Source organism: Mustelus asterias, chromosome 8, assembly GCF_964213995.1.
Source record: "Mustelus asterias chromosome 8, sMusAst1.hap1.1, whole genome shotgun sequence".
In the NCBI taxonomy this organism is placed as follows: Eukaryota; Metazoa; Chordata; class Chondrichthyes; order Carcharhiniformes; family Triakidae; genus Mustelus; species Mustelus asterias.
In genome coordinates this window covers 120,643,857-120,657,917 of record NC_135808.1, presented here as the reverse complement: position 1 = coordinate 120,657,917, position 14,061 = coordinate 120,643,857, and the positions used below count along the sequence as shown (strand labels likewise).

General features: G+C 50.3%; 1 protein-coding gene across 7 annotated transcripts in view; it reads left to right on the top strand.

Annotated features, from left to right (window-relative positions):
- The first annotated feature begins 1,714 nt into the window (after positions 1–1,714).
- The window catches only part of fnbp1l (formin binding protein 1-like), a 154,574-nt gene continuing 142,227 nt past the window's right edge, over positions 1,715–14,061 (top strand). For 6 of the 7 annotated variants that reach the window (XM_078218833.1, XM_078218830.1, XM_078218831.1 and 3 more), the window contains exon 1: positions 1,941–2,154. In XM_078218833.1, the coding sequence (XP_078074959.1) occupies positions 2,131–2,154 (24 nt within the window). In that variant the 5' untranslated portion in view covers positions 1,941–2,130. Of the gene's footprint in view, positions 2,155–14,061 lie in introns of all 7 variants that reach the window. The other variant, XM_078218834.1, reaches the window with a different exon arrangement.

Here is a 14,061-nt window from a genome sequence, read left to right as displayed (position 1 = left end):
CTGCTGCTTCACAGCTCCAGGGTCCCGGGTTCGATTCCCAGCTCGGGTCACTGTCTGTGTGGAGTTTGCACATTCTCCTCGTGTCTGCGTGGGTTTCCTCTGGGTGCTCCGGTTTCCTCCCACAGTCCAAAGATGTGCAGGTTAGGTTGATTGGCCAGGTTAAAAATTGCCCCTTAGAATCCTGAGATGCGTAGGTTAGAGGGCTTAGCGGGTAAACATGTGGGGGTAGGGCCTGGGTGGGATTGTGGTTGGTGCAGACTTGATGGGCCGAATGGCCTCCTTCTGCACTGTAGGGTTTCTATGATTCTATGAGGTCAGGCAGCATCTATGGCGAGAATTAGAGGACTCAAAATGTTAGCACTATTTTCTCTCTCCACAGAATGCTGCCCGACCTTTGATTTGATTTATTATTGTCACATGTATTGTATACAGTGAAAAGTATTGTTTCTTTCGTGCTATACAGACAAAGCATACCATTCATAGAGAAGGTGAGGGTGCAGAATGTAGTGTTACCATCATAGCTAGGGCATTGAGAAAGATCAACTTAATAGGTCCATTCAAAAGTCTGATGGCAGCAGGGAAGAAGCTGTTCTTGAGTCAGTTGATACGTGACCTCAGACTTTTGTATCTTTTTCCTGATGGAAGAAGGTGGAAGATAGTATGCCAAGGGTGCGTGGGGTCTTTGATTATGCTGGCTGCTTTTCTGAGGCAGCAGAAAGTGTAGACAGAGTCAATGTTTGGGAGGCGGGTTTGAGTGATGGACTGGGTTTTGTTCATGACCCTTTGTACTTTACTGTGGTCTTGGACAGAGCAGGAGCCATACCAAGCTGTGATACAATTAGAAAAATGCTTTCTATGGTGCATCTGTAAAAGTTGGTGAGAGGCATTGGTGGACTTTCTTAACCATAGTGTCAGCATGGGGGGAACCAGGACAGGTTGTTGGTGATCTCGAAACTTAAAAACTTGAAGCTCTCGACCATTTCCACTTCATCCCCATTGATGTTGATGGGCAGTTTCTCCACTATGCTTCCTGAAGTCGATGACTATCTCCTCTGTTTTGTTGACATTGTTGGAGAGATTATTGAGAGTTCACCAAATTCTCTATCTCTTTCCTGTACTCCATCTCATCATTGTTTGAGATCCGAAAACCGGGTATTTCCAGCATTTTCTGTTTGTAATTAACACTGTCAAAATTGTTAAAGAACAAAAGCAGAAAATGCTGGAAAATCTCAGCAGGTCTGACAACATCTGTGGAGGGAGAATAGAGCCAACGTTTCGAGTCAGGATGCAGTCTGAGGAAGGGTCTTCCAGACTCAAAACATTGGCTCTATTCGGTCTCCAAAGATGCTGTAAGAAGTCTCACAACACCAGGTTAAAGTCCAACAGGTTTATTTGGTAGCACGAGCTTTCGGAGCGCCGCTCCTTCATCAGGTGAGTGAAGAGTTGTGTTCACAGACAGGGCATACACAGACTCAATTTACATCCAAAGGTGCTGTCAGACCTGCTGAGATTTTCCAGCATTTTCTGTCTTAGATTCCAGCATTTTGCTTTTATCTTTGTTGTTATAGAACAATAACATACCCTGCCCGGAAAGACAGGGTATTCGGTTGCGTTATGTTGTGGTTTTGGGTTTGCAACGTGGTACCTTGGCATCCGACTTTGCATGTGAACAAAGGCTGATGTTTTTTAACCCCCCCTATCCTTGTGCCCACAGCCAGGAAAGCGCGGAGGATATTTCGGTGCGTGTGTCGCAATCACACACCTTTGTGCGCTGCCTGCCTGCCTGCATCATTGTGTGCGGAGTCAATGAATGTGGGTAACCCACCCAGGAAGAGTGAGTCAGTGCCTCCCTCCTGAGGGCAGCGATCCTGGGAGACTTGTCTTCAGCCTCCAATCTCAGCCCAGGTCAACCCTCCAGTATCCCGGCTTCCACCGCGAATGTAAATGAAGCGCTCGCCTGGAGAGAAGGACAAGGAGGAAGGAGGCGGCGTTAATAATAACACAGCGCGCGCTCGCTCACACTCACCGACCGAGCTGAGGGGAGAGAGAGAGAGAGACTGTTGTTCTTCAACCAAACACCCCCCCGCCAATAACATTTCGGACGATAAAGCGAAGTTATAACCGGCAGCCATGCACTGGGGGACGGAGCTGTGGGTGAGTGTGAGGGTTGATGTGTTTGCCGTTCCGCTGACGGTTTGTGAGGCCGAGGCGAGGCGAGCGGGGCTGGTTGGCAGGGCGATGGTTCCCTCCCTCCCTCAGCATCGACGGCTGACAGCCCCGGGGTAGGGTTTGGGTGGCTCGGTGAAACCCAATCCCCTCCCCCGGGAGGGCAGGGGGGGGGGGGGGTGCGGGGAGCGGGCTGGGTTCAGTTGCTTTTCAAATTGTTCCTGTTGGCTGGGATTTGGGGCAGCAAGGTGTGTGTGTGTGTGTGTGTGCGCCAGATTTATCACAACGGCTTCACCGCCTCCCTCACACACCTGCCCTGAAAAGTTGGGCCGTTTTTTTCTCTCTCCCCCTCCCCTCCCCTCCCCTCCCTCTCCCCTTCACGGGGTAGGATTAATTTTGTGTTTATTATCTGGGGTAGTTTTGAGCTGTGGAGTCGGTTGGCAGCCACTCTCTTTCCACCCCCCCCCCCCCCCCGGGTCCCTTCATTGTGTTTGTCACAGAGGAGGACACAAGCCCTCCTTTAGTGCTGGAACAATGCAGTCGGTACCTAGCGGGGGGGTGGAGAGAAACAGGGAAGAGAGAGAGAGAGGGAGAAAGGGAGAGAGAGACGAACAGGGAAGAAAAGGAAAGAGAGAGATAGGGGGGGGGGGGGGAAGAAAGGGAGAGAGAGAGACGGGGGGGAAGAAAGGGAGAGAGAGAGACAGGGAAGGAAGAAAGGGGGAGAGAGAAACGGAAGAAAGGGGGAGAGAGAAACGGAAGAAAGGGAGAGAGAGAGAAACAGGGAAGGGAGAGAGAAAAACGAAAGAAAGGGAGAGAGAGAGAGAAACAGGGAAGAAAGGGAGAGAGAGAGAGAAACAGGGAAGAAAGGGAGAGAGAGAGAGAAACAGGGAAGAAAGGGAGAGAGAGAGAGAGAAACAGGGAAGAAAGGGAGAGAGAAACAGGGAAGAAAGGGAGAGAGAGAGAAACAGGGAAGAAAGGGAGAGAGAGAAACGGAAGAAAGGGAGAGAGAGAGAAACGGAAGAAAGGGAGAGAGAGAAACAGGGAAGAAAGAGAGAGAGAAACAGGGAAGAAAGAGAGAGAGAAACAGGGAAGAAAGGGAGAGAGAGAGAGAAACAGGGAAGAAAGGGAGAGAGAGAGAAACAGGGAAGAAAGGGAGAGAGAGAGAGAAACAGGGAAGAAAGGGAGAGAGAGAGAAACAGGGAAGAAAGGGAGAGAGAGAAACAGGGAAGAAAGGGAGAGAGAGAGAAACAGGGAAGAAAGGGAGAGAGAGAGAGAAACGGAAGAAAGGGAGAGAGAGAGAGAGAAACAGGGAAGAAAGGGAGAGAGAGAGAGAAACAGGGAAGAAAGGGAGAGAGAGAGAAACAGGGAAGAAAGGGAGAGAGAGAAACAGGGAAGAAAGGGAGAGAGAGAGAGAAACAGGGAAGAAAGGGAGAGAGAGAGAAACAGGGAAGAAAGGGAGAGAGAGAGAGAAACAGGGAAGAAAGGGGGAGAGAGAGAGAAACAGGGAAGAAAGGGAGAGAGAGAGAGAAACAGGGAAGAAAGGGAGAGAGAGAAACAGGGAAGAAAGGGAGAGAGAGAAACAGGGAAGAAAGGGAGAGAGAGAAACAGGGAAGAAAGGGAGAGAGAGAAACAGGGAAGAAAGGGAGAGAGAGAGAGAAACAGGGAAGAAAGGGAGAGAGAGAGAGAAACAGGGAAGAAAGGGAGAGAGAGAGAGAAACAGGGAAGAAAGGGAGAGAGAGAGAAACAGGGAAGAAAGGGAGAGAGAGAGAAACAGGGAAGAAAGGGAGAGAGAGAGAAACAGGGAAGAAAGGGAGAGAGAGAGAAACAGGGAAGAAAGGGAGAGAGAGAGAAACAGGGAAGAAAGGGAGAGAGAGAGAAACAGGGAAGAAAGGGAGAGAGAGAGAAACAGGGAAGAAAGGGAGAGAGAGAGAAACAGGGAAGAAAGGGAGAGAGAGAGAAACAGGGAAGAAAGGGAGAGAGAGAGAAACAGGGAAGAAAGGGAGAGAGAGAGAAACAGGGAAGAAAGGGAGAGAGAGAGAAACAGGGAAGAAAGGGAGAGAGAGAGAAACAGGGAAGAAAGGGAGAGAGAGAGAAACAGGGAAGAAAGGGAGAGAGAGAGAAACAGGGAAGAAAGGGAGAGAGAGAAAAACAGGGAAGAAAGGGAGAGAGAGAGAAACAGGGAAGAAAGGGAGAGAGAGAGAAACAGGGAAGAAAGGGAGAGAGAGAGAAACAGGGAAGAAAGGGAGAGAGAGAGAAACAGGGAAGAAAGGGAGAGAGAGAGAAACAGGGAAGAAAGGGAGAGAGAGAGAAACAGGGAAGAAAGGGAGAGAGAGAGAAACAGGGAAGAAAGGGAGAGAGAGAGAAACAGGGAAGAAAGGGGGAGAGAGAGAAACAGGGAAGAAAGGGAGAGAGAGAAACAGGGAAGAAAGGGAGAGAGAGAGAAACAGGGAAGAAAGGGAGAGAGAGAGAAAAACAGGGAAGAAAGGGAGAGAGAGAGAAACGGAAGAAAGGGAGAGAGAGAAACAGGGAAGAAAGGGAGAGAGAGAAACAGGGAAGAAAGGGAGAGAGAGAAACAGGAAAGAAAGGGAGAGAGAGAAACAGGGAAGAAAGGGAGAGAGAGAAACAGGGAAGAAAGGGAGAGAGAGAGAAACAGGGAAGAAAGGTAGAGAGAGAAACAGGGAAGAAAGGGAGAGAGAGAGAAACGGAAGAAAGGGAGAGAGAGAGAAACAGGGAAGAAAGGGAGAGAGAGAAACAGGGAAGAAAGGGAGAGAGAGAAACAGGAAAGAAAGGGAGAGAGAGAAACAGGGAAGAAAGGGAGAGAGAGAAACAGGGAAGAAAGGGAGAGAGAGAGAAACAGGGAAGAAAGGTAGAGAGAGAAACAGGGAAGAAAGGGAGAGAGAGAGAAACAGGGAAGAAAGGGAGAGAGAGAGAAACAGGGAAGAAAGGAGAGAGCGAGAGAAACAGGGAAGAAGGAGAGAGCGAGAGAAACAGGGAAGAAAGGAGAGAGCGAGAGAAACAGGGAAGAAAGGGAGAGGGAAGAAAGGGAGACAGAGAAACGGAAGAAAGGGAGAGAGAGAAACAGGGAAGAAAGGGAGAGAGAGAGAAACAGGGAAGAAAGGGAGAGAGAGAGAAACAGGGAAGAAAGGGAGAGAGAGAGAAACAGGGAAGAAAGGGAGAGAGAGAGAAACAGGGAAGAAAGGGAGAGAGAGAGAAACAGGGAAGAAAGGGAGAGAGAGAGAAACAGGGAAGAAAGGGAGAGAGAGAGAAACAGGGAAGAAAGGGAGAGAGAGAGAAACAGGGAAGAAAGGGAGAGAGAGAGAAACAGGGAAGAAAGGGAGAGAGAGAGAAACAGGGAAGAAAGGGAGAGAGAGAGAAACAGGGAAGAAAGGGAGAGAGAGAGAAACAGGGAAGAAAGGGAGAGAGAGAGAAACAGGGAAGAAAGGGAGAGAGAGAAAAACAGGGAAGAAAGGGAGAGAGAGAGAAACAGGGAAGAAAGGGAGAGAGAGAGAAACAGGGAAGAAAGGGAGAGAGAGAGAAACAGGGAAGAAAGGGAGAGAGAGAGAAACAGGGAAGAAAGGGAGAGAGAGAGAAACAGGGAAGAAAGGGAGAGAGAGAGAAACAGGGAAGAAAGGGAGAGAGAGAGAAACAGGGAAGAAAGGGAGAGAGAGAGAAACAGGGAAGAAAGGGAGAGAGAGAAACAGGGAAGAAAGGGAGAGAGAGAGAAACAGGGAAGAAAGGGAGAGAGAGAGAAAAACAGGGAAGAAAGGGAGAGAGAGAGAAACGGAAGAAAGGGAGAGAGAGAAACAGGGAAGAAAGGGAGAGAGAGAAACAGGGAAGAAAGGGAGAGAGAGAAACAGGAAAGAAAGGGAGAGAGAGAAACAGGGAAGAAAGGGAGAGAGAGAAACAGGGAAGAAAGGGAGAGAGAGAGAAACAGGGAAGAAAGGTAGAGAGAGAAACAGGGAAGAAAGGGAGAGAGAGAGAAACGGAAGAAAGGGAGAGAGAGAGAAACAGGGAAGAAAGGGAGAGAGAGAAACAGGGAAGAAAGGGAGAGAGAGAAACAGGAAAGAAAGGGAGAGAGAGAAACAGGGAAGAAAGGGAGAGAGAGAAACAGGGAAGAAAGGGAGAGAGAGAGAAACAGGGAAGAAAGGTAGAGAGAGAAACAGGGAAGAAAGGGAGAGAGAGAGAAACAGGGAAGAAAGGGAGAGAGAGAGAAACAGGGAAGAAAGGAGAGAGCGAGAGAAACAGGGAAGAAGGAGAGAGCGAGAGAAACAGGGAAGAAAGGAGAGAGCGAGAGAAACAGGGAAGAAAGGGAGAGGGAAGAAAGGGAGACAGAGAAACGGAAGAAAGGGAGAGAGAGAAACAGGGAAGAAAGGGGGAGAGAGAGAAACAGGGAAGAAAGGGAGAGAGAGAGAAACAGGGAAGAAAGGGAGAGAGAGAGAAACAGGGAAGAAAGGGAGAGAGAGAGAAACAGGGAAGAAAGGGAGAGAGAGAGAAACAGGGAAGAAAGGGAGAGAGAGAAACAGGGAAGAAAGGGAGAGAGAGAGAGAAACAGGGAAGAGAGGGAGAGAGAGAGAAACAGGGAAGAGAGGGAGAGAGAGAAACAGGGAAGAGAGGGAGAGAGAGAGAAACAGGGAAGAAAGGGAGAGAGAGAGAAACAGGGAAGAAAGGGAGAGAGAGAGAAACAGGGAAGAAAGGGAGAGAGAGAGAAAAACAGGGAAGAAAGGGAGAGAGAGAGAAACAGGGAAGAAAGGGAGAGAGAGAGAAACAGGGAAGAAAGGGAGAGAGAGAGAAACAGGGAAGAAAGGGAGAGAGAGAGAAACAGGGAAGAAAGGGAGAGAGAGAGAAACAGGGAAGAAAGGGAGAGAGAGAGAAACAGGGAAGAAAGGGAGAGAGAGAGAAAAACAGGGAAGAAAGGGAGAGAGAGAGAAACGGAAGAAAGGGAGAGAGAGAAACAGGGAAGAAAGGGAGAGAGAGAAACAGGGAAGAAAGGGAGAGAGAGAAACAGGAAAGAAAGGGAGAGAGAGAAACAGGGAAGAAAGGTAGAGAGAGAAACAGGGAAGAAAGGGAGAGAGAGAGAAACAGGGAAGAAAGGGAGAGAGAGAGAAACAGGGAAGAAGGAGAGAGCGAGAGAAACAGGGAAGAAGGAGAGAGCGAGAGAAACAGGGAAGAAAGGAGAGAGCGAGAGAAACAGGGAAGAAAGGGAGAGGGAAGAAAGGGAGACAGAGAAACGGAAGAAAGGGGGGAAGAGAGAGAAACAGGGAAGAAAGGGAGAGAGAGAGAAACAGGGAAGAAAGGGAGAGAGAGAGAAACAGGGAAGAAAGGGAGAGAGAGAGAAACAGGGAAGAAAGGGAGAGAGAGAGAAACAGGGAAGAAAGGGAGAGAGAGAGAAACAGGGAAGAAAGGGAGAGAGAGAAACAGGGAAGAAAGGGAGAGAGAGAGAGAAACAGGGAAGAGAGGGAGAGAGAGAAACAGGGAAGAGAGGGAGAGAGAGAAACAGGGAAGAAAGGGAGAGAGAGAAACAGGGAAGAAAGGGAGAGAGAGAGAAACAGGGAAGAAAGGGAGAGAGAGAGAAACAGGGAAGAAAGGGAGAGAGAGAGAAAAACAGGGAAGAAAGGGAGAGAGAGAGAAACAGGGAAGAAAGGGAGAGAGAGAGAAACAGGGAAGAAAGGGAGAGAGAGAGAAACAGGGAAGAAAGGGAGAGAGAGAGAAACAGGGAAGAAAGGGAGAGAGAGAGAAACAGGGAAGAAAGGGAGAGAGAGAGAAACAGGGAAGAAAGGGAGAGAGAGAAACAGGAAAGAAAGGGAGAGAGAGAAACAGGGAAGAAAGGGAGAGAGAGAAACAGGGAAGAAAGGGAGAGAGAGAAACAGGGAAGAAAGGTAGAGAGAGAAACAGGGAAGAAAGGGAGAGAGAGAGAAACAGGGAAGAAAGGGAGAGAGAGAGAAACAGGGAAGAAAGGAGAGAGCGAGAGAAACAGGGAAGAAGGAGAGAGCGAGAGAAACAGGGAAGAAAGGAGAGAGCGAGAGAAACAGGGAAGAAAGGGAGAGGGAAGAAAGGGAGACAGAGAAACGGAAGAAAGGGGGGAAGAGAGAGAAACAGGGAAGAAAGGGGGAGAGAGAGAAACAGGGAAGAAAGGGGGAGAGAGAAACAGGGAAGAAAGGGGGAGAGAGAGAAACAGGGAAGAAAGGGGGAGAGAGAGAAACAGGGAAGAAAGGGGGAGAGAGAGAAACAGGGAAGAAAGGGGGAGAGAGAGAAACAGGGAAGAAAGGGGGAGAGAGAGAAACAGGGAAGAAAGGGGGAGAGAGAGAAACAGGGAAGAAAGGGGGAGAGAGAGAAACAGGGAAGAAAGGGGGAGAGAGAGAAACAGGGAAGAAAGGGGGAGAGAGAGAAACAGGGAAGAAAGGGGGAGAGAGAGAAACAGGGAAGAAAGGGGGAGAGAGAGAAACAGGGAAGAAAGGGAGAGAGAGAGAAACAGGGAAGAAAGGGAGAGAGAGAGAGAAACAGGGAAGAAAGGGAGAGAGAGAGAGAAACAGGGAAGAAAGGGAGAGAGAGAGAGAAACAGGGAAGAAAGGGAGAGAGAGAGAGAAACAGGGAAGAAAGGGAGAGAGAGAGAGAAACAGGGAAGAAAGGGGGAGAGAGAAACAGAAGAAAGGGAGAGAAGAGAGAAAGGGCGAAACGAGGAGGGAAGGAAGAGAGAGAGGGCGAAACGAGGAGGGAAGGGAGAGAGAGAGAGGGCGAAGCGAGGAGGGAAGGGAGAGAGAGAGAGGGCGAAACGAGGAGGGAAGGAAGAGAGAGAGAGAGGGCGAAACGAGGAGGGAAGGAAGAGAGAGAGAGGGCGAAACGAGGAGGGAAGGAAGAGAGAGAGAGAGGGCGAAACGAGGAGGGAAGGAAGAGAGAGAGAGAGAGGGCGAAACGAGGAGGGAAGGAAGAGAGAGAGAGAGGGCGAAACGAGGAGGGAAGGAAGAGAGAGAGAGGGCGAAACGAGGAGGGAAGGAAGAGAGAGAAAGGGCGAAACGAGGAGGGAAGGAAGAGAGAGAGGGCGAAACGAGGAGGGAAGGAAGAGAGAGAGGGCGAAACGAGGAGGGAAGAGAGAGAGGGCGAAACGAGGAGGGAAGGAAGAGAGAGAGAGGGCGAAACGAGGAGGGAAGGAAGAGAGAGAGAGGGCGAAACGAGGAGGGAAGGAAGAGAGAGAGAGGGCGAAACGAGGAGGGAAGGAAGAGAGAGAGAGGGCGAAACGAGGAGGGAAGGAAGAGAGAGAGAGGGCGAAACGAGGAGGGAAGGAAGAGAGAGAGAGGGCGAAACGAGGAGGGAAGGAAGAGAGAGAGAGGGCGAAACGAGGAGGGAAGGAAGAGAGAGAGAGGGCGAAACGAGGAGGGAAGGAAGAGAGAGAGAGGGCGAAACGAGGAGGGAAGGAAGAGAGAGAGAGGGCGAAACGAGGAGGGAAGGAAGAAAGAGAGGGCGAAACGAGGAGGGAAGGAAGAGAGAGAGAGAGGGCGAAACGAGGAGGGAAGGAAGAGAGAGAGAGGGCGAAACGAGGAGGGAAGGAAGGGAGAGAGAGGGCGAAACGAGGAGGGAAGGAAGAGAGAGAGAGGGCGAAACGAGGAGGGAAGAAAGAGAGGGCGAAACGAGGAGGGAAGGGAGAGAGGGCGAAACGAGGAGGGAAGGAAGGGAGAGAGAGGGCGAAACGAGGAGGGAAGAGAGAGAGAGGGCGAAACGAGGAGGGAAGAAAGAGAGGGCGAAACGAGGAGGGAAGGGAGAGAGGGCGAAACGAGGAGGGAAGGAAGGGAGAGAGAGGGCGAAACAAGGAGGGAAGGAAGAGAGAGAGAGAGGGCGAAACGAGGAGGGAAGAAAGAGGGCGAAACGAGGAGGGAAGGGAGAGAGGGCGAAACGAGGAGGGAAGGAAGGGAGAGAGAGGGCGAAACGAGGAGGGAAGGAAGAGAGAGAGAGGGCGAAACGAGGAGGGAAGAAAGAGAGGGCGAAACGAGGAGGGAAGGGAGAGAGAGAGGGCGAAACGAGAAGGGAGAGAGAGAGGGCGAAACGAGGAGGGAAGGAAGAGAGCGAAACGAGGAGGGAAGGAAGAGAGAGAAACGAGGAGGGAAGGAAGAGAGAGAGAGGGCGAAACGAGGAGGGAAGGAAGAGAGAGAGAGGGCGAAACGAGGAGGGAAGGTAGAGCGAGAGGGCGAAACGAGGAGGGAAGGAAGAGAGAGAGGGCGAAACGAGGAGGGAAGGAAGAGAGAGAGGGCGAAACGAGGAGGGAAGGAAGGGAGAGAGAGAGGGCGAAATGAGGAGGGAAGGAAGAGAGAGAGAGGGCGAAACGAGGAGGGAAGAAAGAGGGCGAAACGAGGAGGGAAGGGAGAGAGGGCGAAACGAGAAGGGGGAGAGAGAGGACGAAACGAAGAGGGAAGGAAGAGAGAGGAGGCGAAACGAGGAGGGAAGGAAGAGAGAGAGAGGGCGAAACGAGGAGGGAAGGAAGAGAGAGGGCGAAACAAGGGGGGAAGGAAGAGAGAGAGAGGACGAAACAAGGGGGGAAGGAAGAGAGAGAGAGGACGAAACAAGGAGGGAAGGAAGAGAGAGACAGGGCGAAACAAGGAGGGAAGAGAGAGAGAGAGAGAAACAGGGAAGAGAGAGAGAGAAACAGGGAAGAGAGAGAGAGAGAAACGGCAGAGAGAGGGCGAAACGGGAGAGAAGGAGGGAGAGGACGAAACGGGAGGGAGGGCAAAATGGAGCGAGGGGGAGGGACGGCGAAACGAGGGAGCGACGGGGAGGGAGGGCGAAACAAGGGAACGAGGGGGAGTGAGGGTGAAACGGGAGGGAGTGAGGGGGAGTGAGGGTGAAACGGGAGGGAGTGAGGGGGAGGGAGGGCGAAACGGGAGCGAGGGGGAGGGAGGGCGAAACGGGAGCGAGGGGGAGGGGGGGGCGAAACGGGAGCGAGGGGGAGGGGGGGGCGAAACGGGAGCGAGGGGGAGGGAGGGCAAAACAGGGGAGCGAGGGGGAGGGAGGGCGAAACGGGAGCGAGGGGGAGGGAGGGCGAAACGGGAGCGAGGGGGAGGGAGGGCGAAACAAGGGAGCGAGGGGGAGGGAGGGCGGAACAGGGGAGGGAGGGCGAAAAGGGAGCGAGGGGGAGGGAGGACAAAATGGGAGCGAAGGGGAGGGAGCGCGAAACGAGGAAGGGAGGGCGAAATGGGAGGGGGAGGGAGGGCAAAACGGGAGCGAGAGAGATGGGGAAACAGGGAGGGAAGAGCGAGATGGGGAAACGGAGGGAAGAGAGAGACACGGAGGGTGAAACGGAGGAAAGAGAGAGAGACAGACGGGGCGAAACGGGGAGGGAAACGAGAGAGAGAGACAGAAGGTGAAACAGGGAGGGAAGAGAGAGGGCGAAACAGGGAGGGGAGAGAGAGAGAGAGAGATGGAGGGCAAAACGGAGCAGAGAGAGACAGACAGGGCGAAACGGAGGGAAGAATGAAAGAGAGAGAGGGCCAAACAGGGAGGGGAGAGAATGAGAGACGGAGGGCGAAACAAGGAGGGAAGGAAGAGAGAGGGCGAAACAAGGAGGGTAGGAAGAGAGAGAGAGGGTGAAACAGGGAGGGAAGGAAGAGAGAGAGGGCGGAACAGGGAGGAGAGAAAGAGAGAGATAGACGGAGGGCGAAACAGGGAAAGAAGGGAGAGAGAGGGCAAAACGGAGGGAGGGAAGAGAGAGAGAAGGTGAAACGGAGGGAAGGGAGAGAGAGAGAAGGCGAAACAGGGAGGGAAGGAGGAGAGAGAGATAGACAGGGTGAAACAGGGAGGGAAGAAAGAGACAGGGCAAAATGGAGGAAAGAAAGAGAGAGAGGGCGAAACAGGGAGGGGGAGAGAGAGACGGAGGGGAGAGAGACGGGCGAAACAGGGAGGGAAGGAAGAGAGGGGGTGAAACGGAGGGGAGAGAGATACAGAGGGCAAAACGATGGAAAGGGGTCTGGATAGGGTGGACTCTCAGAGGCTATTTCCAAGGGCTGAAATGGTTGCTACGAGAGGACACAGGTTTAAGGTGCTGGGGGGTAGGTACAGGGGGGATGTCAGGGGTAAGTTTTTCACTCAGAGGGTGGTGGGTGAGTGGAATCGGCTGACGTCGGTGGTGGTGGAGGCAAACTCGTTGGGGTCTTTTAAGAGACTTCTGGATGAGTACATGGGATTTAATGGGATTGAGGGCTATAGATAGGCCTAGAGGTGGGGATGTGATCGGCGCAACTTGTGGGCCGAAGGGCCTGTTTGTGCTGTGACTTTCTATGTTCTATGTTCTAAAGAAAGGGAGAGAGAGAGAGACAGAGGGCGAAACAGGGAAGGGAAGAAAGAGAGAGACATGGCAAAACAGGGAGGGGAGAGAGAGAGACAAACAGGGAAGAGAAGAGCTGATAGGGATACAGATCATTTGTCTCTGTCTCTCTCTCTCTCTTCTCCTAATGTGTTTGCACATTGACTGACCGGAATATCCAGACCAAACGTTCGAGGGATTTCTGTCTCTGTCTCTCTCTCTCCCCTCCCCTCCCTCAGGGGAGTGTACACGTTTGAGGGACGACTTCATAACGTTGACAATAAAGTGTTTATTCAGGAACCTTCACACTATTGCTGCATGTTCTTTGTTTTAAACGGTTCTTCTTGAGCTAAATTTGATTTCTGCTTCCAAAAGGGTCACTTGTTCGATCATTTGTTTGTTTGTTGTGGGTAAACAAGAAGGGAAGGCTACATAGAATCGCATCATATATTTTAATTTCTCATGGTTTTTCTTTTGCCTGAGCCGATCTGATATAGTGTCTTAATTTTGGTTGAAGGGTTTCAATCGTAGCTCTCAATTGGGTTGTTACAAGCGACTGTTGATTTTTCCTTGACAATTATGTAGGAATGGTGGCAGTTTAACCACTTAAAGTTCTAGCGGCAGCAAGTGAACAAGCCGCCACTGCTTTCAGATGTACGCTCGCTGTTTGTTGTTCTTGATTTGTAATCACTGTGTTAGCTCCATTGTCTACCCGCTGATTTTAAAATGAGCCCTTTCCCTGCACGTCGTCAAAATATTTTATTCTTTGGAGAACAAAACTGTCAGGAAATTGGGGCCAGATATCAAAATAAAAGTTTTTGAGGCATTCTGTGTCAGAATGGGGAAGAGGAATGAGTAAGGGAACTAAGAAATGTATTTCAGCTGAAAACATGATGACTTTGTTGGTTTTACGAAACTGCAGCAGCACATTAAAGCATGACACCAGGGAGAACATAATATAAATATAAAGGAATTTTGGTTGAACCTCTCTTAATTGTCCGTGGAAAGCAGACCCATAAATTAAAACAAACAATCCATGTAGATGTTGAAGATAAGAATAGAACATAGACTGAATTGCTCAGCCAGAGGACTTTAGAAAACAGTTGAATAATTAACAATCAAGATATCTAGGCAAATCTTTTTTGAAACAAGCTTGGGTAGATGAGCGGAATTTGAATCCTGCGCATTAATGTGAAATGCTGGTGAATATTTTTTAATCGTGCTAGTTTATATTCCAGAGTAAAGTTAGCTGCACCCAGTAATCCTCTCCATTCTCTTCTGATTCATTCAGATTAGTTTAGCTAATGGAAAAGACAAGTTCTCCGTAAGATTATCATTAATCAATATTTATTAAAGAGGAAAATTAAATTCCAGTCCAGAGCTAAATTTGATTATTTCATTGAACTTTGGAGAGCATTGTGATTTGATCTGTGCAGTGGTTGCTACAATGAGTATTACATTTTCTTCATATAAACTTGATTAATTGATATCTATTAGTCTGTTACAGAACAGCTGCAATGCTAGCATCTACCTGACGAGTAGAAAGTTGGCCAGTTATGACAAAACATAGGACAGTTGTTCAATTTGGACAATTACTGTACATCAGTCTG